General features: G+C 39.1%; 1 protein-coding gene across 1 annotated transcript; it reads right to left on the bottom strand.

The window, feature by feature from the left end:
- Window positions 1-217: 217 nt before the first annotated feature.
- zgc:154142 (uncharacterized protein LOC555481 homolog) lies at window positions 218-23,034 on the bottom strand. The gene is made up of 25 exons (XM_034687345.1): window positions 22,884-23,034; window positions 18,541-18,671; window positions 17,202-17,295; window positions 16,381-16,521; window positions 16,037-16,131; window positions 14,700-14,826; window positions 14,263-14,517; window positions 12,934-13,143; window positions 10,652-10,792; window positions 9,670-9,915; window positions 9,316-9,501; window positions 7,280-7,389; window positions 6,903-7,003; window positions 6,053-6,330; window positions 5,647-5,810; window positions 5,315-5,498; window positions 4,992-5,210; window positions 4,467-4,601; window positions 4,101-4,322; window positions 3,829-4,011; window positions 3,508-3,620; window positions 3,327-3,421; window positions 1,984-2,273; window positions 959-1,119; window positions 218-444 (listed from the first exon to the last, which is right to left on the bottom strand). Exons 1-25 carry the CDS (start codon window positions 23,032-23,034, stop codon window positions 247-249), a joined length of 4,230 nt encoding a protein of 1,409 aa, XP_034543236.1. The 3' UTR covers window positions 218-246.
- Window positions 23,035-23,466: the final 432 nt, after the last annotated feature.

The raw sequence follows: 23,466 nt of genomic DNA on the forward strand, positions 1-23,466 counted from the left end.
GGAAATGCAACATGTATTTTGAGATGTTTTGTGTACCCAACTTGTATAACTGAGAAATGGACATGGTACTGTTAAATATAGTTCTGAGTAAAATGTTATTCAGATACCATCTCTCCCTTCCTGAAGATATGTAAAATACTATAGCAGAGAACAACCCTGAATATATGCCCACAAAGCCTTGGTCAGAAAAGAATAAAAAACAGAAATTTGTAGTAAACATACAAGCTTTAATTCAAAACTTGAACATTAGTTGGTTACATCACTCTCAAAAATAAACTTCTTGATGTTGTCATTGATCCAGTCATTAAAGGCAGAGACACGGGTGAATACTGAGGGTTTCTTGTCTCTGATGCAGCCTTGAGGTCCAAAGCTGACAATTCCGTGTACTTCCCAGGTTGTGTTAGATTCTCCTGTTGCACAGGCGAAAGGACCGCCAGAGTCACCCTGTGATAAGCAAGATAAGGATATTACCAAAGGTTCACTGTCTAGAGAGGAAGATGTATTGCTGATCGCTGAATTTTGACAGCCACCATAAATCATCTGTGTAACATGGAAATTATGAAGGTCACTCTTTATCAAATGGATGTGTGTTTTGTTGAGGGAGGGAAATGTCGACATTGGGTTTATCAAAGCTCTGTCGCGATTCGAAAGCCACGAGTTTTGGATCCCTTTTCCCTTTTAAATCTCCTCATGTCCATGCTTATTTGTTATGACAAACAAAGATGCTCCTGTGTTCTTCTGCCCAATTACGGCAGAAACCAGGCAGCCATTAGTGATCAAGGTTGACTGATCACAAACAAAACAGGTTTTGAGGGAGTTATGTAATAGACCACCCAATCAAGTGATGCAATGCACGCACAAAATGAGGAGTGAGAAACACTATGAAGACTTGACAATATCTTCATAAAAATTCCATTGTGTCAGTTTTTACAGTAGTCGTAGCATGTGTTTCTTTTACCTGGCAGGCTGACTTGAGCTCATCTGGAGACTCATAGCCAGCACAGATCATGGAGGGCCTGAGGGTGTACCACCAGTACGCCGGTTTGCTGCAGGTCTCGAAGTCAACAATAGGGAGGGCTGCTTGGTTTAGCTTCTCTGCAACTTTTGGGAACAGGTTACCTATGATAGAAACAAAAAGAAAAGGTTTACATTGTTGGAATAAGCCTAGACACAAAGGTGCACATGGGTCCTGTAAATCAGGTATCATTTTCAGCTTCTCTATTGATCATCAACTGAAGACCTTTGACTGAAAAATCTGCAGGGAAATCTGGCCATATTCCAAGTTACAATGGCTCTATTAAAAACCCTTTTGCAAGTCACATAACCTCTAATGTGAGCATTTAGCCACTGACTAGCTATTATAACCCTAATCTAAGAATTGGTGGAAAGCTAGGATTACTATTTGCTTGTGTTACATATGAAAATTTCAAAAGGCATTTAATTCCTAGACTGCAAAATGTTTGCTTGCATTTTGTAAGATTCTGTTTAATTGTAGCCAAACAACAGCCAAGGTTAGCATTAATAATAATAATAATAATAATAATAATAATAATAATAATAATAATAATAATAATAATAATAATAATAATGCATTTTATTTATCACGCACTTTACATACTGAACAAATCTCAAAGTGCTATTAGTGCATTAAGCCACTTAAAAGCTATTGTAGTCTTATTCAAAGCAGTGGCTGAAAGTATATTACCATTTCGGAGTGTTACATATCACTATTGCAAAGGCGCTGATGGTTGATTGCTCCCTTATAAATATTTCAATCAGTTGTCTTTTTAGTTGTTCATTATCAAGAAATGTATGACAATTTACTATTTCTTTAAGACTGTCTTACACTGGCTAGCTACTTACAAATCCATGCTTGCATTTTAGCTTTTCACCCCAAGTGTGAAATAAGAGGAAAATGATCGTCCTGTGAAGATGGTCAATATGGACTTTTAAATTATACAACTGCAGTTGCCTTTTGTGTACCTTTCTCGTCTCCCCAGCCGGTGACAAAGCAGGGTTTCCCAGCGGGCATCACAGCCCCAGGTTTAGGCATACAGATGGGGCTGATCTCCCTCGTCATGTTGACAGGCTTGGTCAAATGCACCAGAGCTACGTCATTGGTGATGTCAGTGTTATCTTCCTCATAGACAAATCCCTCGTGGCGGATGATACCATCCACTTTGAAGCATTCCTCTGCTGAGGGAACATCCATAGAGGAGTTCATGTGGTGCTTTCCCAAACACATTCGCCAGTAGGAGGGGTTATTCAGTGGGCTGGAAAACAGGCAGTTTGAAGGCAAAGATTAGAACCTTATATTACATTTTTTTAGATTAGTTGTTCTACTAACTTTCTAATGGTTTACACTACAGGTTTACCCTAAACTTGAAAAATCTGTCTTTAGTTTTTAGTTTAGTTTTCATGAAAACTAAAGCCCACCCCGATGGAGGCAACCATCAATAGCAGCTCTTCCAGATTATATACCACTGTTTCTTAACCTGTCTCCATTCATAGGAAAAAGTGTGCTTTACTTTGAGTTTGTTCCTGAACAGCCATGGACTTACTGAACTCCTAATTGTAATACAACTTTAAAAACATCAAACTATCATCAGATTGAATTTACAAACTATTGTAATCTTCAACCCAAACAAGAAGGAAATTATTGCCATGGTTCCTGTGAGAACTGACCATGACCACCCACTTTAGTTCTTCACAGTAATTACCACAGACTCTCTGTAGACAAATATTGTCACACTAATTTGCTTGCGGCTGTTAGCTCTGGTGCTTATGAATGGAAGTTTTTTGCAATTGACCTCACTGATATGAAAGGAGTGTCAAATGTAGGGATAATGGCTAACTCAAATACTTTCAAACAGCCCAAGATACATTTAAGTTTTTGCATATGCTTTTAGAATTGGATTGTTGTTTTGTCTCATTTGGGTTTAGCATTAAAAAAAAAACCTTCCAGGTAAGTGGCTACATATATCCTCCTGCTAGTTGCTAAATGTGTCTGCTGTATAGTACAATCTAGGCTGTGTACTGTCATTTTGCTTAAAATTCTACACTTAGAGCAGTAAAGGTGAACCAGTACAGTGATTTTGCAGGTGGACAGTAAAAAAAAAACTAGCTGACACTTCATATAAATCACTGTACAGTCAAGGGGAGCTCAGATTTATAATAATGTTTCGAAGGTTTTTACAATCAATGCACACTGTCACGGTGCTCTAACATTGTCATTTGATGTATATTGTTGCAAAAAAAACATTGATAAGATCGAATATAAAGGAGTATGAGCTTTCAAAGTGGTATGTGCTGTGGTTATAACTTACAACATGAAACAGTGAGCAGCAGTCAGGACCCATTCCTCATGAATCAAAGAACCTCCACAGCCATGCATGTAAGGTATTGGGTTCAGTGGTGAAGCCTGAGAGTCAAGTTTTATTATTATTTTTTCAATGAAGCACCTCTCATTTAAAATATAGCTCATAGAGAAACAGGAGCTGACTTTACCTGCATGGACACTTGCCAGGGCCAGGAATGGGGGATCGCCTCTTCTCCATTAACCACCCTTGTGGTACCTGTTTTGGGTTTCACTTCTGGGTTCCCACAATTTACTGGCCAGTCTAGGAAGAGAAAAATGCACATTCAGCTTTTTATAAGTAAGCTTTTATTGATGAATATTCATTCAACCTGTATTTAAATAGGACCAGCATCACAACATTTTTTTAAAGCAGAAATCAGATAATCCATTTTCTGATCTCTCTACAGTTTCAATTTGTAAACTTGGACCCCACATGAGACCCAAAAGAAAGAAATCAAGCCTGCACCCACCGATAGTGATGTTATCCCATGGGTTTGCAGGAGGGGGAAGTAAAGTTGGAATCACACCAGCATCAGTGGTCCAGTAACCACGAAAGCCTGCCTCTTGATTGTCTCCATTACTAATAAAGCGGATGACAACTGTGTCGCCCTGTATGGTGAGGGTGGGTGGAGGGGCAAAGCCGCAGAATCGACCTACAGAAACAAAAAGTAAACAAGTTTTAGTAGAGGAGAAATCTGATAACAGAAAATGGAAGCAAAACGCTTTTTGTATAAAAACCAACCCATTGATGTCATGCTTTGTCCATTGAAGATCTCCACGTAGTCCACACAGTTCCCTAATGTGTTCACAGCCTGTACCTCAAAGTGAGTGAAGGTTACTTGGACACTTTTTGCTGAAGGGGCAGTGATACGCCATGTGCACACAGAATCAGATTGGTAGTCCTTGGGCCAGTTTGGAGAGATGATTTCACCCTGATTACTGCTAAAGCTCCCTCCACATGGAGCTGCGTGTATGTGTAGATGTGTCGATGATGTGATGGAGAGAGAGAAAGGGGAAAAGGAAAGAAAAACAGACAATGAAATATACTGGTTTTACCTGGAGGCTATAACATTGGTATCTTGTCAGTGACACTATTTTCCTGTCTTACCCTCTATTGGATCCACTGCCTTCCAGGTGGCAGTGAAGCCTGTGTCCACAACCTTATCATTGGAGGAGAAGCTGATGTGAAGTGTGTTTCCATCGCTCACCAGGTCTTTAGGAGGCACATGGCTGCAGTGTCTGCCTGAAAGAGAAATGATCATGGGGGGACTGTCAGCGGACTTCTTTAAAGAACCACTGTCCTAAAAGCTAGTGTTATTAGTGTATCTTAGATGCTCCATTAATTTCTATTTGATATTATGGGTTCACAATAATACAATACAACACAGCAGGATGCTCTGATGGCGGCAAAGCTGCGTGGGTTATGCTGGTAATTAATGGCTATGTGTTGGGTTACGTAGCTAAGTAATTGCATTGAAGTAATCAGTCTGGAACTTAGTCATACATCCTCATAGAGACCACAGTAACTGCTGTATCTGTTTGACAATGGCAGATAAGGCATTTATCACACTAGTAAATGAGTCAGAAAATTATTTTTTGGCCGTAAGGTATAAGGAAGCAGATATTCACATACCTAGACTTCCTAATCTGTCACTGAGAATGACTTTGTCATTCAGGCACATCTGGCTCTCCTCCAGGGAGAAATTGTGGAAGCGTAGGTGGACGAGTTTGCCATCGGGCACCTGGATGTTCCACTGACAGCTGGCTTTGTTGCTATAGCTGCCCGGGTAACCCATCGAGGACACTGTGCCTTCTATACCAGTCAGGTCCTTGGGCCCTCCACAGCCAGATGCTACACAAAGAGGACAGAGGGTGAAAAACAGCCATAAAACCTGCTTTTGTGCCATATTTACTTTTTGAATGAAGTAGGTCAATAAAGAGCAGCTGCATTCATACTGTGCTCATTGTACATGTCCCTGCGGATGGCGTTTCGGATCCAGGGTAGGTAGGCTGAGGAGCGGGTGAACACGGAGGGCTTCTTATTCATAATGCATCCTATGGGGCCAAAGCTGGTTATACCATGAACTTCCCAAGGACCACCAGGAGCATCCTGGCACACCAGAGGACCACCTGAATCTCCCTGTAAAAGCAAGCAGTCACAACAAAAACATCTTGAAGCATGGTGTTAAATACATCACTGTGAACGGACATGAAGGTAATCTTTTTGATGATAATTTAGGTATAAAACTACTGATGTATTACTTCTGTCCTCTCAGGACTGTTTTTACCTGACAGACAGACTTGAGCTCGTCAGGCAGGGTATATCCTAAGCATATCATGGAGGTCTTGACCTGGAACCACCAGTAGTCCATCCTCTTGCAGGTGTCATGTGGCACAACAGGCAAAGCGACCTGGTTAAGAGCCTCTGCTACTTTAGCATTCATTGAATCACCTGAGAATCACATAAAATAATTTCTAATTGTCACAAAAGAATGAAATACTTTGCACACTGTGGAGCATAAGCACAGGAGGTATTTGCACATTTAGTCCAGCAGAGGGCACACACACCATGCAACAATGATATTTCGGTGTCAAGTGTCTATTTTATAATACCAGTGACTCAGATAACCTGAGAGAAGGTGTGACTAGAGTTAAATAAATGATTATAAAGTGTATGAACTGCATGTCTGGTACCAGTCTCGTCTCCCCAGCCGGTGGCGTAGCACTTCTTGCCCCCTGGTAGGACCTCTTCCTCTGAGGGCAGGCAGGCGTAGGAGATCTCATCACTGGATGTCACCTCCCCATCCAGTCTAACCAGGGCAATGTCAAACTCCACCGTGGGCACTGTGGGATACTTGAAGCCCTCGTGGCGATAGATACCAGTCACACCGAAGCAGTGTTCACTCGGCTCTGTGTAGGTCAGGTTGTGTTTGCCCAGACACATGCGCCACCGCTGCAGCTCATCAGCATATCTGGGTAGAAAAATCAGCAGCTGATTTAGTGATAATATAACACAGAGATAAATGACTCTGTCACTGTCCCATAAATGGAAACTAACAGGACAGTTAAACAAAATCTCAGCACCGAGGTTATTTTACTATTTTAAAAATAGAAAAAATGTCTACCCTGCATGCACCACACTTGTGCAGCACATAACTATGTGTATGCACATCCTGTCTCACTGCAGAGAAACTGTATAGCACACAGACTCCATAGTGCACCATCATCTCTCTCTCTTTGGGATACTGTAGACCATTAGCCAAGGCGTTGAGCCATCCCTAACAAGGCATTACTCATGCACTGTAAAAAGCCTGGGGTAAAAGGACAGACACCAATAACTGCCCTGTGAGGTTATGTAAGAATTCTTCTAGAGAGTTTGGGTAAACTTTTGGGGAAAATAGTGGCATTTAGATCCAGGACGACTGTACGTGGCCCTTAATTCTTACAAAATATTTATCTGTGGAAGCTTCAACTCGATTAATTCTACATTTTTGGTTTATTGTAAAGAGTGTGATACTGATAAAAAAAGATTTTTTTTTTTTACTTCATAAAGCAGTGGGCTGCTGTAAGGACCCAGTTCTTGTGAATTAGAGTGCCTCCACATGTGTGGAAGAATTCCGGATCTGGTCGACTATCGGGCCAGACCTGAAAATGAACCATTGAGAAACAGAAGTACTTAACAGAGATTTTTGCATGAATAAGAAAAAAGATATACAGAACTGGCAGCCAGGTAGCCATGCAGTCAGTTATACAGTTTATATGAGTTATACACATTACTCAAGAGGCCGGAGATTACTCTTTAATGTTATATTATGAAAACATTCTGCAGGATTATCTGAAAACTTTTGAAACAGCAGATATTCTGTCTCATAACTTGTATCTTTCTGTTAATGCTCTACTTTTCCAACATGAGCCTCTCACCTGCATGGACACTTGCCAGGGCCATGAGTGCGGCTTGGCTGGCTCTCCGTTCACAATGCGAGACATAACAGCAGGGGGAATCGCTGGTTTCCCACAAGTACTGGGCCATTCTAGCAAAAAAAAAAGAAGAAGAAAACCATTGTAATCCATCCTGTTTCTGGCAGCCTGTGCATGCAAGGATTTGTTTTATTTTTTGGATTGTTTGTGTGTAAACAAAGCCTGGATAAACAGAACATATCTGGAGCTAACAGATAAGCCAGTGTCTTTGGCTTTAAAATCACAGGCGCTGATGCTGTCATTTGAATTTTTTAAATGATGTTCCAATCATAAAAGATGGACACTGCTGGCTGTGGACAATGCCCCTGTGTTATTGGCTTTTACTAATCCCCTTGTATTCGTTGTATCCTCATGCAAGCATACTGCCATGCTCCTGCTACCAACAAACAATGGGTCCTCTTACAAAAAACACAATTTTCAGGCCAGACTACTCGACATCCAACCATTTTGACCCATGAAGATATAAATTTCTTCTGATCATCAGAGGAGTTGACATTTAAGTTATGCCAGTAACTCTCATCCTACATTTGAGCCCTCTATCTCTCCTTCCTCCATCCAGCACACAGGGAACCTCTAGTCACAGCCTTGGTGGAAATAACCCAGAGGCAGCAGGGTCCATCTATAAAACTCTATTTCAGCAATTGGCTTGGCAGGAGCCTGGGCCACCTGGGGCTCATCGCCTGCTGAAGAATGAGAATCGGGTGACAGTCTGCTTGGAAGAAAAGTGTAGCACTACACCACTACTCGATGTGTTCTCAGCACACCCGCTAACGCCATATCACCTTGTTTAACAACACATCTAGGTGCAGCAACGCAGAGATGGGAGAAGGGGGTGTGAAGACATTGTGAGGGTGGGAGTTAGCATGAATGGCTTTAATATTTAGGCAGAACTCTGCAGATTGTAAGGAGCTCTTGCAAAGTAAACGTTCATTATGGTGGGTAGTGGAAAATACACCTAACCTGAGGATTGCAGAACATCGAGAAACCCAAATAGATTAATCTGTTGGAAGGCTGCATTATAGATACAACACAATGTTTACCATTTGGAGCATAATAAAAAACAAAAATTGTTTTACCTGAGAGACAAACTTTAGCATACTGCAGTTCTATTAAATCTGATCATTTTTGGGGCTGTAGCCATTTATAACTGTCAATATAATATTGCTATAAATAGAGAATAAATGCCCATCCATAATACCTGTTGCCCTGAACTTCGCCCTTATATGCTTTAAAATGCCTTAGAATTTTAAATAAATTAAAATGATTAAAATATGTTCACTGCCATATGTTAAAGCTGCATCAATAGAGTTTCTGACCACATGGGGGCAATGTAAGAAGCTGAACACAATACCTTGTATGTAAATGGACCTATCACATTCACATATTCACACCTCATTCATGCAGTGATGGCAGAGGAAGCTAAATGAAGTGCCCATCAGCGTCAACTAATCTAATTCACATACATTCATACAGCACTGGCTATATCACAGGGAAGACTTTTGGGCTCACTAGATGTAGGCTGCAGGAGCTTAGATCAAGCCACCAATCTTCTGATTGAGAGTTGTTGGGTTATATTTAGTTGCAGATTTGTTAGCTAAATAAATGCTTATTTATATATCTAGTGTGACCACCATTAGTCTTTATTCGTGTAGTGTTTGATAAAACTTAATAATGAAAAACTTCTTCTGTCTGCTGTTTGGTACCTAGCACTGTAAGTTTATTAGAGGCTGTGTGCTGAGAAGTGCCACCTGCTGTGTTTGGATATTAGGTTAATGGGAGCGCAGTTACTTAAAATAGGGAAATTGAAAGGAAAAGCTCTGTGGAGTATAAATTTGTCGTTGGTTCATTAGTATGATAAACACATGTCACATTATACTACCAGTTGATCCAATGATTCATCTGTTATTAGCATAAATTCAGATTCATGCTACCTGAAATGTTCTTTTAACACCACAGTCAGGTTCAAGGATATGCTTCACCTATTGGGATGTCGTCCCAGGGGTTTGGCTGAACAGGGGGTTCTGTGGGAGGGGGCAGGCTGGTGTCTGTTGTCCAGTAGGCCCTGAAGCCTTTAGCCTCAGTAAACGAGTCTGTGTGGAAACGAATCACCAGCCTGTTGCCTTTTGTCTGGATGGTAGACGGCAGCGTAGTCCCACAGAATGGACCTAGAGTGCATTCAAAGAACAATTTTTACACATGAAGTAACATGACACAGAGGCAATATTAGTGTAGATACATTAACATAAACAGTGTAGATGCAAAGATTTCAGATTCAGGATCAAAATGCAGTCAATGAATACATAGTTGGGTTGGAACTCCTCAAATACACTTACCATGCTTTTGAATCTGCTCGTTAGTCTCACCGTTGATGTCGTACACCTCAATATTATCGTAACATTTGGATGTCTGGGTATCTTTGGCTTCCAGATCAAAGTGGGTGAACTTCAGTGCCATTGTTTTCCCAACAGGCACAGCGATGTTCCACATGCACTCACTGTTAGCCTTGTAGTTCATCGGCCAGTTCAAGGACTTGATGACTCCTGTTGGGTCTTTGGAGGAAAAGCCACAGCCCTGGATCTCTGAAACAGGAAGAGGGAGACAGAAAAAATGAAGCCAATAAAAGGATGACGCAGCATTGTGCTGATTTTTTGGAGTATAAAAATAACTAATGACCCATAAAAGCAAGTTTGTGCATTAGGAAAGTGGTGGAAAATATAAACTTACCCAAGAACTCAAATTAAGAAAAGCCTTTCAGTGTGTGTGCAAATCATTACATTATTTTGGATTCCAGAGTGAAATGTTAAACTTTGTATCACAGCTTTCACTTTCTTTTCTTTTATTCTACAAAAAAGAAAATACAGTTAAACCTATCAAATATAAACCTATATTAAAATGCATATAACCTACAGTGTTTTTAAGGTCTATTCTTCTGTGCTGCAAACATTATGTATTTATAGTTCAGGAAAAGTGGAATGATAAGTGAAATGTGTCTCCTAAGCTGGAATCGGGTTCATACTTTATTCTGTGCCTGATAAGAGTGATAAAGAAAAAGATAGAGGTGTGTTATCTCACTTTTTATCCTTCGCACTGTACTCTGCCCTGTGCTTCCACTGAACTAACACTACTTATACATTGTGTTATACTTTAAATATGTAGGAGAGGAGTGAGAAGTTTTATGGTTTATCCAAATGAGGTGTTGAGCTGCTTTAGCAACGTGTCTCAAGTGTAGATAGTTCCCCACGTGTGCCTTCTTTTCTGTGTGTGTGCATGTGTTCACCCATGCATTGAGTGCATGTGTGTTTGTGTCCTTGGTACCTGTGATATCCTCTGGATACACAGCCTCCCACTTGGCAGAGAAACCTCGGTCTGTGAGGCGACTGTCGGACTGGAAGGTGACAGATAATGTGTCACTGGCGCTGACCACCACAGGGGGGAGGATGTAGCCACAGTGTGTGCCTGAGGATGAGAGAGGCGAGGGAAAGAGAGATAAGATAGAGGTCAATGAAAAGAAGAAAGGGGATGGTTCAAAGACTGCAGCTTAATGGGAGAGTAAAAGTATGTAAGCACTGTGGGGTGTAAGTTATCGTGTGTTTGTGAGGCAGAGTGTGTGGTTGGTGTTTGATGGATGGGGATGCTGACAACTCTGACAAATGGAGGTGACTTTACTGCCTGACAGTGTGACTTCATCTGCCGCTAAACACCATATCAGATGAAACAGCGTTTCTTCTATCGTACTTGAACACCACAGATAGCAGAAGCTAATGTTAGCAGATATGTTGTGCTATAAGTATGCAAGATGCTAATTTGTGTAGCCAAACCAACTTCTAAAGAAGAGATATCGAGAAAGTATTTATATTATTATACTTTGTGTCAGACTGAGTAACTGTTATTCTTATTTATGGTTCTGATTGTGCAACAGCAACTTAATGTTTGTGTTGTCAGCGTTAGATTTCAAAGGCTGTTGTTTTTTTTGCAGTTATGTCATTTTGTGCTACTCTGTAGTTTTTCTTTAGTTACACCATATCAGAAGAGACCATTAGAATTCATACACGCCAGTTGTATTTTACTATAAATGTGACTGTGAATCAGTGTGTAATTAGTGTCAGCTAAAGAGGTATAATTGTGCAGACTTGTTTCTTGTCTGTCTTTCTGAGAAACTTGCTTCAGTTACATTAAAGCGCTGGAAAACATTCAGTGATCAGAGGCAGTTGAGGTGTAATTCATGCAGATTTTCAGAGGCAGTTGCATACAAAACACCCATTTAGTAATCTTTCTCACACATATTTGTTTTTACATTTTTTATAAAATTGTAAGACTTTTTCTAAAGTCATGCTTGAGGCATTTTTGCCTTAATGTGATAGTACAGCTAAAGAGACAGGACACGTGTGGAGTAGAGAGTGGGAGAAGACATGCTGCAGAGGGTCTTGGCCTGAAGTGAAACCAGTAACTGCTGCAACACAGCTTATAGCCTCTGTTTTTGGGTGGTAGGCCGCTAGCTGGGCCAACCAGCGCCCCAAAGTTGTGAGACTTTTCGCTAACCTTTAAAGTTTTAGATTATATATTTTATGTTTAAGAAAATGTCATTAACAAAATGAAGGAATCATAGTTATTTTTAAAAAGTCATAGTCGATGTATGCACAATCACAAGGGGATGATTGTGGTTAAATAATAAATCTCACTAAAGACCTTATCATAAAGACCTGTGTTCTGAAAGGTATGAGTAAATAGTTTTTTAGGCTTCAAGGATCTGCAGATTTACAAGTCATTTTCAATTGGTTCTTCATTACCGGCTCAACAGTGGCTTAAGGCAAGGCTATAAAAGTTAAAAACATTACAAAACTTACTTTTTACCGCCAGTTATACAAAAATACCTACCTAAAGTTAGCTGACATCAGCCACTGTATGCTTATTGCCATACCAGGCAAGGCATAACGCAAACGGCAAAGCTGTATATGTACATTTGTGAGCTATTTTCTTCCCCGTCTTCTTTTCTTAGTTAACTGCCTAAAGGGATTTATGAAGCTAATGACTTTTCAGACTTCCTGCTTCTCCTATCTGCTGCCAGAGTATGTTTCTAATTCTTCTCTAGAAACACACACACCCCCTGAAAATAACAGGTTGCACCACTTGCACACTCTCACCACCTTTCACAATGAGCGTGTGCTTGTACCTCGGAGCTTTAGTCCTTGAGAACTCAGCAATAGATAAAGCTGTATCGGCCTCACTGCAGCCACTGAAGTGAATAATAAGGAGAGGTAATTTATAGTTTGCTTGGCCCTCTGCAAAGAAGATCCTAATCAACTGTTTTATAGCAGGGGGAAGATATCAAGCTATAAATACACTGTAGCTCTGGAGCTGCAAGTCCAATGATGTGCAACAAACAGAGTCAGAGTCCACATTTTTATTGACAGGTTATATTCTAAGCATATGGATATTAACTACTTGCTGGTTTGCTGTGTTTACTTTGTGGTTGAAATGCAATAACAAGGGGATTTTATAACATTTGTATCACAATGGCTGCTTCTCCAGCAGAAACGGCAAAGATTTTCTAAAATAATCTTAGATGCATTTGATAAAGAAGTTGAATCATAGCTCACCTAGTGTGCTGTATTGATCTGAGATGATCAGTTTGTCATCCTTGCACTGTCCAGCCTCTCCCGTGATGGCAATGTCAGTGATCTGCAGCTTTACAAGGAACCCTTCAGCCACAGATATCTTCCAAGAGCTCTGTAGATGAGCAGGATATGGATTTGGGAAACCCAAGGACTGGAACACACCTTTACGGCCCTGAAGAATGACTGTATCTCCTGTGCAGCAGAAGAGAAAGTAAACATTCATCATTTTCCCACCTCATTATGTAAATTGTCTTTAAAAGCAGGAAAGCTGGATGAAAAACACGTAATGTATACAAATGTACGCCATGAACAGGCTCATTATGTAGTACCTTAATTGGCCACTGGAGAGAAATAGACTGTCTGCCAACAGCTTTAATAAAGTGACGAATAAATGAACCTCGAGGGGAATCTCCTTACTCCCACGCACAGAGCTAGTTGATTCATTCTTTCTTGCTCATTAGGGAAGTGTTTGTGTTGGGACAAGTGTGCAAGGACTTATAGTAGTTAAGTTGAGTTTAAGAAGCTCTCCCTGGCCAGAAAACAACCCTGTTAGAAAACATTATCACATAAATAATGAGCTTATTGTGCATCTACTTTAACTTTCAAAAGATAAGTGAAGACAGTTTGTAGCTTATTTATCTCTAAAGTCTTCCAAGAAAAATAAGAGTTTGGATGGACGTGTTTTTTTAAGAAGCTTAATTAATCAGTGTTGGTGCTTGTATCCAAATGTATCTGATGGTGTATATTTCAACTTAATTCAGGAAGATACGTACATGCAGGTTAAGTAGGGGGGCTCCAAAAGTCCAAAGAGGCAAACTGGATTTACAGTTTGAGTATTTAGAAGGGTATTTAGAGAGTGCATAAGCTCCACCAAGACCACTAGTCCAGTCTTGTATCACACGCAAAATTTCAAGTGCATTCCTACTGTATATGAATGGATAATTGATGCTTTAAGATCTATAAGAATTAAGTAAAAACATGGCTATGGCTAGCTAAAGATGGGCAAAAGCTTCAACATCTCTGCTATACGTTTATTTCTACAGTAATGTTTGAGAAAGCTAGTTTCCTCTACTTTCAGTGGCCTATACACAGGTGCTACAACTTTATCATCTATTTATTATTGCTTGTTTGTGAATCAGAGACAGATTCTTTTGCCAAGTTTTAAGAAAAGCAAGCCTGAAACTCCAATGAAAATACCGACCTCTGTGACAGACAATTAGAGGTAAACATGAGTCTCTGATAACTAGTTTGTGTTTATGTTCTGGACAGAAAATGAAACAAGATGAAATCTGGATCAGAGAGAGTTCTTACCAGCAGTTGTGGAAGATGGAATGGTTGGTGTGGTTACAGGGATGGGTTTTGACGTGGGTTTGTTGGTGGTTATGGGTTTCATTGTGGTGGTGGGTTTTGCTGTAGTGGTAGGAACAACAACAGGTGGAAGGCTGGACTTGGTGAATGTAGCTTTGAACCCTTTAGAGGTCAGAGTGTTGTCTGATTTGAAGCGGACCACCATTGTGTTGCTGCTGGACTCCACTGGCTTTGGCATCGTCCCTCCACAGAATTTTCCTTTGATAGATGGATTACAGTCAGTGTTAAAAATGATTAGCAGTCACAGAGGCAATCACAATGACCACAACAGTCCTTAAATATAATATAATACGGTTGATAATAGGCTCAGTGCTGCTTTGACAATAATTGTGTCCCCCCCCATGTTCCCATAAATACATACTGTGCAATGCAATAATTACCTAATGAAGAAGATCCAGCTATGTCGCCATCATAGACCTGAACAAAATCCCCACAGACCTCCGGGACCAGGTCAAAGGAGGTAAATGTAAGACGTACTCTCTCGCCTTCAGGGACGGTGATCATCCACTAACCCAACACAGAAACAAATGCAACGGTAAATTGTACAATTTAAATCAGACAAATCACTGATTCTGCTCCTGTTTGGACAGGTGGCGGCCTATCAAGCAAAAACAGCCAGATGGAATCATAATGACAAGCAAATAACACTATTTGACTCCACATCCAAACCCAGCCTGCAGACCCTGACATCAAAATTGACTTTTATTTAATGAGATGCATTAATAAAAAACCCAGACCATAAATAAAGTCTGTGTGGCTTTGTTAAATCCACAGCCAAGGGATTTATTGAAAGGTCTGATGTGAAATCTATAGACTTGTTTAAAACTGTCTCATCAATAGTAATACATATTGTACAAAACTCAACATAAAGAGGTATAGCTTGGTATTCAGAGTATCTCTTAGCTTATATGTAAATACCACATTTTTCAAAAATATCACCTTTGTTAAAAGCATCATATTTAAATGCACAGATTTATGTCATAAAGGGAAACTTTCAACTATAACATCCTTGATTGTATGTTATATAAGGCCCAATGTGAATGCTAAAAAAGTCATTACCCAATAATAACATTCAAAACAGAGCTTTGCAATTGTGACCACTAAAAACCTGAGTGACTTATTTTACAAACTGTGATTGCGGCAATATGATGTATAGAAGTGGAAATATTTTAAAGCTCCTGTGAGGAGTTTTTATCCGCTAATGAAACAGATCCAAATTGATACATATTTATTTTTATGACCTAGAAAAGCACATTTGAGAAAAATAGCTCCCTTATATTAAAGTAGCTGCAAAAAGGCTGGTTTTGTGTTTATTATTTATGCTAATTATTTATGCTAATGTTAGCATAAACCCATTGCAATGAGGTCAAAATGCTAGTAGAACTAATGTTGAATAAAGTTGGGTAATAATTCTTCATTTGGTTGGTCACTATAATCAACCACTTTCACAAATGTGAATTTTATGATGTGAAAACATTGCCTTATAAACTTTTAGGGGATTAACTGGTAACAAATGCTGCCCATAAAGAATGAGTCCCCTGTTGAATATTTAATTTGACTTTTGTTAATGAGTGCATTATTATGAACTACTATTCTAGATATGCTGATTAAGGCAGTGCTTTATTAGATGTTAGCCAGTATTATTTAAGTAAATATTACAATGTAGCGTACACATTGCCGCTTTGATTGCGTCTCCTTGTTTGGTATATCATAGTACCTGGTACAGTGCTCCATTCATGTAGGTCTCTGGGAAGCTGGGGGTCATCAGATCCCCCTGGTCACCTTGGAGAAAGCCACCAGCTCCAGCTATTTCTGTAAGGTGGGATGAAGGGCACTTCAGTTTCACATACACCTCAATGACACCCACAATTACACTGATCCAACACTCACCTACACCATATTCATTACCCTTCTCCTACCCCTCTCTTCAACCTGCACCTATTACTGTAGCATGCACTTTCTAGGTCAGTCATATACTGTAAGACACACATCCAGCATTACACCAGAGTCAAGGCAATTTTCTTTCTGAAATGGATTTCCACTCATCTTTTTTTTTTTTACCTGGTGTGAGGTTTGGAGCCACAGCTTTATAATGAGCCTTGAATCCTTGGTCTGTTTTTCTGTCATTGGTGTCGAAGTACACCGTCAGGTGGTTTGTCAGCGACACCAGCGGCTTTGGTTTAGTGTAGCCACAGTATTTACCTGCAAGTACCAAACAGTTAATTTAGAGATGGTAAATTCTGTGAAGATATTTCCACTGAGTGAAATCAGGGTTTAATTATCAAAACAAAACATTTCATGAAGATCACAAAGTTTCTATTTGAGCATTGTTGAAATTACTGATTTTATTTATACTGCTTGATATTAGCATATTAAAAGTTGTTTAACATGCATTTGTTCCAGTGAATAATTAAGAGTGTCATTTTCCAAGGACTAGGTCTTCATAACTGGTTTTACAAATGTGACCCCTTTTTCAGTGTGGCCCAATCTGGCTAGCCCAAGGGGTTTAATTGCCTTTGAATAATTAACAGACAACAAAAAATAGAGGATCAAGAAAATTGGGAACCAAGTGTGCCACTTTAAACTCTGCTGTCTGGTTTGGGAACTAGAGGATCAGAGTGTGTTACTGTAAGTAGAGCAGTGTGCAGTGGACCAGCAGAGCTGTCTGGCTCACTAGCTGAGTCTGTCCATGGATGGATGGACTGATTTGGACAGTACATCAAAGCTGCCTCTGTAAACTGAAACAGTGATGTATTGAGTCTAAGTTGATGTTCCTATTTATTGATCTTTCAAAATAAAAATGAACCTTGAATCGGCATGACTTTGCAAACACTTCCATCTCCCTCCAAGGTTGGGATTGAGGTGAGAATTATTTTTTTTACCAATGGTGCCCAAAGAGTCCCTCAGTGTGAGCAAGTCCGCCGTGCAGAGCTGGGTTTCTTCCACAGCAAACTCCTCAAACCAAAGATGGATCACCTGCAGCAGAAAAAATGAAGTGTTTCGTCTCCTTTCTTTTTAAAATCTGTGAGGCTGATAAGAGAGAAGAGCTGCTGATGGGGAGGCGAGAGAACCATCGTATGCATGTGCACATGTGAGAGTATGTGCAAGCGTGTCAGTGCGTGAAAGGATGCAGTACAAAGAGTGTGCTTCTCTATGTAGGTTTAAAGATACTAAAAGGAAGATATAGGCAGGCAGGGGGGCAGTCATGCTAGCAGAGAAAAAAGAATTAAGGATTTTGTTTTCTTCTGTGGGTGTGGGGAGGAGAGCTGGGAGGAGAATGGAGGAGACAAGGCAGCCATCTGTCCAAGAAGCTGCTGCTGCAATAATCCCAGCTGTCCCCCACTGCTTGGCCTCACATAAAACAGTTTCCCCAACAGTTACGTGACAAACTCTGCTCATTAGACACCAAGCAAGAACAACTTAAAAGACCCAATGTGAAAAGGAGACATGGGGGATGTGTTTCGATCAGCATCGTCGTGTAAAAATAAGAAAGCATTATGAATTTCAGGCCATTACAGAAAAAATGTTGCTCATTGGTTGTCTTTGTGACTTTTCATGCAACATATATAAAAATCATTGAACTCTTTTTTTAATGAAACTGGCTGACCATACTGAAAAATAACACAGAGACCTAAAATGGAGCTGCTTCAGCTCTGAACCCAACTGTGCAATTGTTATCTTACCTTTACTCTCCATTGTGTCAGATACTACTGTAGTGATGCACTTTCATTTTTTGATCACATTTATAAGATTAGGAATTCATTAATGCAAGCTAATAATAATGTCTAACTCTAATTAAGAAATATACAAATGGATGCAACAAAATCAAAGATATCATCTTTTTTTATTCTGATAACAATTTCTTGATAATACCTTGTGCCTACGTTGCCCACAGTGCAGCAAAACCAACTACAGATTTATTCGAGATTCAGTTTGTTATGCTTATAAAAGCTATCAGACCTCTAATCCCTTGTGCACATCACCTTTACATGTTTTTTCCCACATAAGCACTCTTAAATATACTTTGATGTTTGAAATCTATGGAGTACTCCTTTCAGATTGTGACTGCCGACATAGTTTGTGACTTGAAATTGTAATGATAATGAAAATGGCTGTTTGTTATTATTTATCTTTTTCTTATTATCATAACGGTTTAAAGGCGACAACACAGATTATGCTGATTTGGGTTTGAGAAAGAGCAGTGATACTGATTTGTGTCACCTTATCAGGGTCCACAGTGATGTGCCAGGTGCAGCTCTGGCCATTATCGTAGCTGCTGGGATAGTAAGCGCTGGTGAAGGTGCCTGACTCTCCGGACAGCTCCTGAGGACCACCACACCCAGAGTCCGGCCCTGGAAATGTTAAACATTAGAAAAAGGAGAAACTTGTGACTGGATATGACTGTGTTACTTGTAACATTTTTAGCAATATAGGTCAATGAACTGCATGTTTACTATATATTTATTCCAGCCTATCAGTGCTTAAGCCTATTTGCCGAATGTTTTGGGATTCACTGTCTTGGCCAAGCACACCTAACATGCAAATTTGAAGAGCTGTGATCAAAACATCAATTTTCGGATAGTAGACAACCTGCTTTACTTCAGAGGCTACACATAACAGCTTTACATAAACAACACAAACTCTTAGCAGCTTCTTCCCCCAAAGGTATGACTAATAGGGCAGCAGGTAGAGAAAAAAGGAGACAAACAAAGCTTCCATTATCATCTCCTCGGTGAATTAAATGAGTTGAGGGTTACATTATGCAAGGGGAACTGAAAACAACTTTGCTTGTAGGCCTACTGTTATTACGATTCCCTTAAATGTAATGCTCACAGATAAGCATTTTAGCAGTCTGGGAGTTGCCATTAAGCACCAAACTGAGGATTTCATTAAGAAATTACTATTTTCAACAAATAACAAAGGCATTACCAATCACTCTGTAAAGAATTTATATACACTACTAGTCAAAAGTTTGGAAAACACCTTCTCATTCAAGGGTTTGTATTTATTTTAATTATTTTAAACACTGTAGATTAATATCAGAGACATCAAAACTATGAAGGAACATATATGGAATTATTTAATTCACAAAAAAAGTGTTAAACAAACCAGAATATGTTTTATATTTTAGATTCTGTAAAGTAGCCCCCTTTTCCTTCATGACAGCTTTGCACACTCTTGGTATTCTCTCAATCTGCTTCATGAAGTGGTCTCCTGGAATGGTTTCTAATTAACATGAGCCTTGTCAATAGTTCATTTGTTGAATGACTTGCCTTCTTAATGTGTTAGAGACCATCAGGTGTGTTGTTCAGAGGTAGGGTTAGTACACAATGGATAGCCCTATTTGACTAATCTATATTATGGAAAAAACATATTATTTTATAGTTTTGATGTCTTCAGTATTAATCTACAATGTCCAAAATAATTAAAATAAATAAAAACCATTGAATGAGAATGTGTGTCCAAACTTTTGACTGGTAGTGTATGTAAACCTATTTTGATGAAATTCAGTGTTGTACAAGCATCTCATTGAAAAGCAACCAGTATCTTGAGTAATTGGGTGAGATATTTTCACAGAATATGTCAAAAATATTGACCTGCTATTCATGCCAGAGGGAAAGTTACAGCTATTAATGGGAGTAGGATTTCTCTTCCAGGGACCATGAATGTTCACACAAAAATTTAGTGCAACCCATCTTGGAGTTGTTGGGATTCTTTTCAGTCTGTAGAATTGTAAACCATCCATGGAGCCATGCCCCCGGCTTTACTATAAACATGATTGTATAATTTGTGCAGACATCAACACAGCTGGTTAAATTGGAACATTCACACCTTTTCTGTCCAACAGACTAAAAAAACGGCACATGGTATTTGCAGTGAAAAATTAAAATCAATTGAAAATCCCTGGCAACAGCATTGATTATACAGTATGTCATCATCCACAGCAGCGACAGGCTTTCCTCTCTTGTGGTTGCAACAGCTTGTGTTTCTGAGCCCACAGTGCTGCTGTGTCTCACAACAAAAAAATAGATGACATTTTATCATTAGGCAGTACATAACTGTCAACACAACTGTGATGTTTTTCTGTTATGTAAAACACGCCAACTCATTTTGGGGGGCAATGATCCTTTTAATGTTCTTCATAAAGACAGACTGCTTTTCCCATTCGTTACAATGAGGACACAGAAACTGAAATAATGCACGAATAAATAACACAGTTAGTGACAACCGACTGAAACTCATCAGCCCTTGTTGTACATTGTATCTGCTTCATACTTGTCATAAAGACAGGTGCAGAAGACTCTAATACTGTGACGCTCACAGAAATTGCTTCAGCTGATAGAGATTTAACCACTTTACTCCTCTCATGCACTCAAAAACAATTCACCCTCTTCATTTCCAAAGTAAACAAGGCAGCACAAACACATCAGCTCTCCCTCTCTAGAAGTGTCATCCTACTCAAGACTTTAAGAAATAAGGTGTTATTGAATACAGAGGGAAACTGATATGAGTTACAGCAGAGATGATGGCAGAGGAGGAATAAACACCTGTGTAGTGATAGAACACATTACAGCCATGTAATAACCTTTACAGCTGGTGGATGTGTGATAAGTAGTAATGACACAGTTTTCATAGTTTTCTATTCATTGTTTGTACGCTATACAGCAAGGTATGAAGGCTTCATTAAAAGAAAAAGGAGACTTTTGTATTATCAATATTTTAATGCACGAGGGCAGCTGCTCTTCTGATAATCCCCTTCAAGATAACATATACAGCAGGCCAGCCGTAGCCTCAAATTATGATTTGGTCTAAAATATAAATAAATTAACTATTAGATTAATTATTTGTAAGCTTTACTCTCTTAACATTATGACTTAATTCCTTTAATGTTACAATTTCAATCTCAGCATTTTACAACTTAGTTCTCAAAACCTTGTTTTTCCTGTTTTTATACATATAATGTATATTGTTTCTTTACTTCATTGCAATAGCAAAAAAAATATTGTGAACGATTGTTCCTTTAAAATATATTGCATATGTTTTATATTTCTATAAACATATACATAAAAATAACAAAAACACAACATTAATTTTACAATGATAAAAATGAATTACCCCATAATTAAATCAAGCCTAGAAAAAACAAACAAGGCGGTGGGAGGGGTTGGTGCCTTCTACTGCTAGTTTGGGGATAAGTTCCTGTAGACTCAGTCTGTTTTGTATTTAGGGTCGATCTTATCGATTTTGTGCATGTCATCTCTTTTGTAAATTTTAAATATAATGTTTTCACCATTTAATGCTTGTTCTGTTGTTGTTAATGATTAAACTTTAGGTGGGTTTAGTTGTTTCCATGTCCTTGTCACTTGCTTCATGAAAGTCACATGTTTAAAAGATACATGTCCGCTTTACTTATTGTTGCATTAATTCCTAAAAAATCTTCTGGTTTCAGATGTTCACTTAACTCAGAAATATTTATTAATGCATTCTCAACCTCTTTCCAGAATGGTACTAATACTAATACTACATAAAAAACAGTATTAGTTTTTGCCTTTTGTATCCCACACCCTCTCCAGCAATTGGAACCTGCAAGGGGTAAAAATAGTCTTATTTTAACTAATTTCTTTAAATATCTACAATTCATACAACTTAATTTTATGCTGCACTGTGTGCACACAGTGGCAGTGCGACATGCTGCTATCTGGTAGGTATAAAGTCGATTCTGTATGCGTCATCTTTAGCTTGCTTGCATTTGAAGTTGTAAATGCAAAACACAATAGAGTTTGATGTTAATGTTATTAGTTGCAGTCCTTTGGTCCTATACCAGAGATATTTTTGATCTGATGGTGGCCTAAGGGGGTCTTTGAGACTCATCATCAGTATCAGGACCAAAGTTTTGGACTACTGGCATGGCTTAGAACAACGGCAAGCCTTTAACCATTGATTAACGCTTGTCAAGTAAAAACACAATTTTTAAGATCACTTAAAACTCAACTTTGATACTAAACACAAAAGCTAAAATGGAAGCTCTGATATTTGTTATAGCACACGTTAAACAAATCATTCCTCCTTTTTCTGGTGTTGTATATCTTCCTTCCAAAGTGCAACTTCAAAATTGTAATGCAGATCATCATTTGTCACCCAGACAAGTCTTGTGCAGTGAGTAGAACTGACCATATATACATGGAACCATATATAGTGACGTTATTCATCAAGGAGACTGGAGGTCTGAGTTGACAAAATGCTTCTCAGTCTTGCTCCGTCACTGAAGCAGTCGCCTCAGGAAGCTCTCACTTTATATTTTTTATCAACATTTTTCACTCTAGCTGCTTATAAAAACCTTTAATGATACTCCTTTTTCTAGAGATGTTAAGCCACACCATATTAATATTTAACTGCCTTTTTTACAGTATTTATGTGATGTCTGGCTGTCTAAGAAGGACTGCCTTCAAAAAGTAAGAAAGAAAGAAAAAAGAGTTCCAAAAACCTTATCAGTACAATGTTGAACAAGGTTATTTTACCTCAGGAACACATTGATGGGCATCTTCTGTGTTTTACACACTCACCTTCTATGTGTGGGGTAGAGTCATTTTTGTCAGTGAAGTAGACAACCACCAGGCCGATGCAGGCGCCAGTCATGGCTACAAAGAGAAATATTAAACACTTTTCCAGGGTACTCAAACCCTTAGAGCGACGACCACCCTTTTCCACATCCATTTTTGTCACTTGGATGTCCCAAGCTGTGCTTCATCCAGCAGCCCAACAGCTCCTTACCAACAGTAGGAGGGCCGGGGTATATCTGCTGTTTGATACACAGATGAACCTTGAGCTCCTTCAGGTGTGTAATTACAGTCTTCAAACATTAAAGGTGGATAAGTCAAAAGTCAGAAAGCATCATAACAACAAGTTACTGATTATTGATATGACTTGTGTCACAATCAAGAGGTCACAAGGATATCATATTCCAGATAACTGAGGGAAATACAAAGTAAAAGACCAACCTCAGCCAAATATATGACACAACATCTCATTTAGATTAATTGATCATGAATTTAGTCCCTGAACTCTAACCTTCAACTGGGATGACCAAGGTAGACTTTGAAATTATGACAGCATGTTTTGAATGAGTTATTTTTTAATCACACTGTA

Source organism: Notolabrus celidotus, chromosome 7 (genome assembly GCF_009762535.1).
Source record: "Notolabrus celidotus isolate fNotCel1 chromosome 7, fNotCel1.pri, whole genome shotgun sequence".
NCBI lineage: Eukaryota > Metazoa > Chordata > Actinopteri > Labriformes > Labridae > Notolabrus > Notolabrus celidotus.